This window comes from Marmota marmota, unplaced genomic scaffold (genome assembly GCF_001458135.2).
Source record: "Marmota marmota marmota unplaced genomic scaffold, marMar, whole genome shotgun sequence".
Lineage (NCBI taxonomy): Eukaryota > Metazoa > Chordata > Mammalia > Rodentia > Sciuridae > Marmota > Marmota marmota.
Window position 1 is genome coordinate 3,668,953 of NW_026000294.1, and position 3,070 is coordinate 3,672,022.

Below are 3,070 nucleotides of genomic sequence, written 5' to 3' on the forward strand. Positions count from 1 at the left end.
ATGGCACTCTCCTCTTCCCTCCTGGGCAGGAACGGCCCTGGCCTGCCCTACCCCCACCCACCCCCCCCCCGCCTGAAATACCAAGGAGCCTATAAAAGAAATGCTGTCCTGTGCTTCCTGGCTGGCCACGTTCTGCCCCAGGCCCTCTTATACTGGGTCAGGGCGGGCTCAGAGAGCCTGGGGAGGGGCTGCCTTGTACATTTTTCCATTTTTCTTCAAAAAAACAGATGAAAATGAGTTGACAGCTAAAAAAATGAACACAAAAGCATTATAAACAGTGATGATAGTGGACGAGCAGTCCTGGGAAAGGGGAAAGGGGGCAAGGGAGGGGGCAGGGCCAGGGGGCCGTCTCCCTGCTTGCTGTCCATCAGCATCCAACCCTGCCCTCCGAGAAAGGGCGCCCCCACAGAGCCCAGAGGCCTGGCCAGAGGGGGAAGGCACAAGAGCATGGGGGTTGGGGGCACAAACACCCCCCTCCGAAGCCCAGGGGGCAGGGAAAATGGGGGATTATAAAAGCCAAGAAACTACAAAACTAAATACAAAGGTGGGCACAGCTGGCAAGGGGAGGGGCATGGGGGAGAAAGGAGAGGTCCGGTCCAGGCCGTCTGTCCCTCGGGGGCCCGAGGCCATGCTGGGCACTTAGACCTTGTAGTAGATGTTCGCTGGGCTCTGGGGTGGCATCTCCTGGACGATGTAGACCGGATGCCCATAGTCCCCACTCACCTTCTCATAGTGGGGGCAGTAGTTGTTCTCTGTAGTCCGTAAGGGTATAATGATGTCGCTGGGCTCAGTGCCCGCTGTGCCACTACCCCCCTTAGGACTGGCCAGGGTACTAAGCGAGAGGGCAGCCGCCCGCTGCTGTGTGTGTTTGCGGTGCCGCTTGCGTAGCTTTAGTAGTAGGACCGTCAAGAAGATGATGATGAGCAGGAAAATGACGCAGCCAGCACCCACGGCTGCAAACAGTGCCACCTTGGAATTGAAGAAGCTGTCGGAGTCCCCACCGCTGCCCCCACTTGCACCTGGGCCACTCTTCTCTTCCTGGTTCACAGTCTCTGAGGAAGTGGCAGGAAGGGAGGAATGGTTAGTCAGGGGAAGATGGTGCCATTGACACTAATGGCTGTAAATAGTGCTTGGAGTCAGAAGAAGCCATCATAGGGTGCCCACTGCCATCCAAATTTACTACAGATATGTGGCAGTTTTCAGGGTGGGCCCAGATTAGGTTTCTTCTGAGACGGGGCCTGAGAGGGCATTGGAGCATATACACTTACCGTGCTTGCCATCAGAGTCACCCTGGGAGCCCCGACCAGGGGCCTGTGTGGCTGTCTTGACAGTGTTGTCTGCCTCCTTGCTGGGCCGGCTAGTAGTCAGCTGCTCAGGTGTCACAGCATTGGGATCTGAGGGCAGGGATAGGACAGATGAGAGGGAGGGGTCCTGCCAGCATAGATGCCCTTGGTCATCTAAATGTGGGACCTTAGCTACTTTAACCCGGTCCTCCTCCCCCACTCCCAACACCCCAGCCAGCCAGGAATATGCATTCCAAAGGCTTAGCTGGACCCTCACATTGGCCACTCACCTTGCCCAACCTTCATGACAATCTTCATAGTACGTGTACGGCATACACCCCCCTCACGGTTCTCCAGTCCCTCCAAGCTCCCATTGGATGTTGCTGTGGGAAAGCCAGAGAAGTCAGGAAGAAGGGAATGTCTGCCTGCATTACCCAGAAACCTCCAAGCTGCCTCAGCCAACAGAGATGGAACTGGGAGTAGGGAGTGGCAAGCAGCTTGTGAACCTTTCTACGTCCCTCCCTCCTGTGAGGAACACTGTAATCCAGCCCAGCCAGGCTAAGAATAAGTCCTTCCCCAAGAGGCAGTGCTCCTCTCCCATGCCCAGGCCTTGGTCCCTCTTTTTACAGGGACAACATTAAGAGATGCCTTCCCACTAAGAGATATTGCTCAGAGGCAAAGCAATTAGACCTGACATCACGAGAGAGGCTTCTACGTGGACTGGAAGAAATTCAAGATCAGAAGAACCAGATTGGAGTCCCAAACCTATCTCTAACTCCCCATGTGACCAAAGGTCCCTTGGTGGCCTCAGTTACCTGATAAGAAAAAGGCAGAAGTTGCTTGGTCCCAAAGGGCTCTGCCAACTCTGCCATTCCCAAGATTAGATCTTAGGTGGGCAAGAAAAGGAGACAGAAAGCAACAGGAATTGGAGGCCTCTCCCACCCAACCTTTGGTGCCAAGGCAAGCTGGCGGCCGGCCACACAGGGAATGCTAGGGCCAGAATTCCAAGGCCAGGCTGGGAGGGGAGCACGCCTGTCTTCAAAGGGTAGGACCTGAACTGTGTGTGGTTTCACTGCACCACTTAGAAGCTTCTACTGGGGGCAGGAGGGAAGAGAGCCACACAATGCGGGAGGACTCACAGGTAATGTAGTAATCATGGTGCTTTTTGAACTCCAGACCCATGTAGTTTGGGCTGAACTCCTGGAACTTGATGGTAAAGCGGATTTCCTGTTCCGGTCTGTTGCAGGTGACCAGCACATTGGGGTCCAGCACAGTGCTGCAGGCAGCCGCCTGCTCTGGCCGCACCAGGTACAGCTTGTAGTACTCGTAGGGCCGCCCTGCTTCTGCTCGGGGGCAGATGATGTCCAGCTTATCTCCAATCTTCGGGTAGATCACCAAGCCTTTCCCACTGAGGAACCTGTCCAGAAAGGAGGTGGTGGTCAGCTTCAGGGCTGTAGGGGCCCAGACCAGCCCAAAATGAAGGGAACAGGCAATGAGGGCCTTCTGGGTGGGGATATGGAGAGTAGGCCTTCTGCCCTTCCCCCATCCTCAGGCTGGGGGTGGGGAGAGAGAACCACACTGCCAGCAGGGTGTGGAAGGGGTGGCCCATGGGCAAGGCTGCCAGGCTTTGAGTGCTTGGCAGGGTGGGGCACTGCCTGGCTGGGGGAGCCCTTTGTCCTAATGTGGCATTTCCGCAGGGGGCTGACGTGGCCAAATGGGCTGAGTACCAAGGTGTCAGGCCCAGGCTGTCTGGAGGTGGCAACCTTGTCCCCCCGCCTCCCTAACAC

At 56.3% G+C, this 3,070-nt stretch overlaps 1 protein-coding gene across 1 annotated transcript in view; it reads right to left on the reverse strand.

Moving 5' to 3' along the window:
- Window positions 1–286: 286 nt before the first annotated feature.
- Window positions 287–3,070, reverse strand: part of Efnb1 (ephrin B1) — a 13,467-nt gene continuing 10,683 nt past the window's right edge. The window contains exons 3-6 of the mRNA XM_048797232.1: window positions 2,423–2,700; window positions 1,574–1,666; window positions 1,269–1,394; window positions 287–1,052 (exon numbers count right to left, since the gene is read on the reverse strand). Of these exons, the coding sequence (XP_048653189.1) occupies window positions 640–1,052; window positions 1,269–1,394; window positions 1,574–1,666; window positions 2,423–2,700 (910 nt within the window). The 3' untranslated portion in view covers window positions 287–639. The remainder of the gene's footprint in view (window positions 1,053–1,268; window positions 1,395–1,573; window positions 1,667–2,422; window positions 2,701–3,070) is intronic.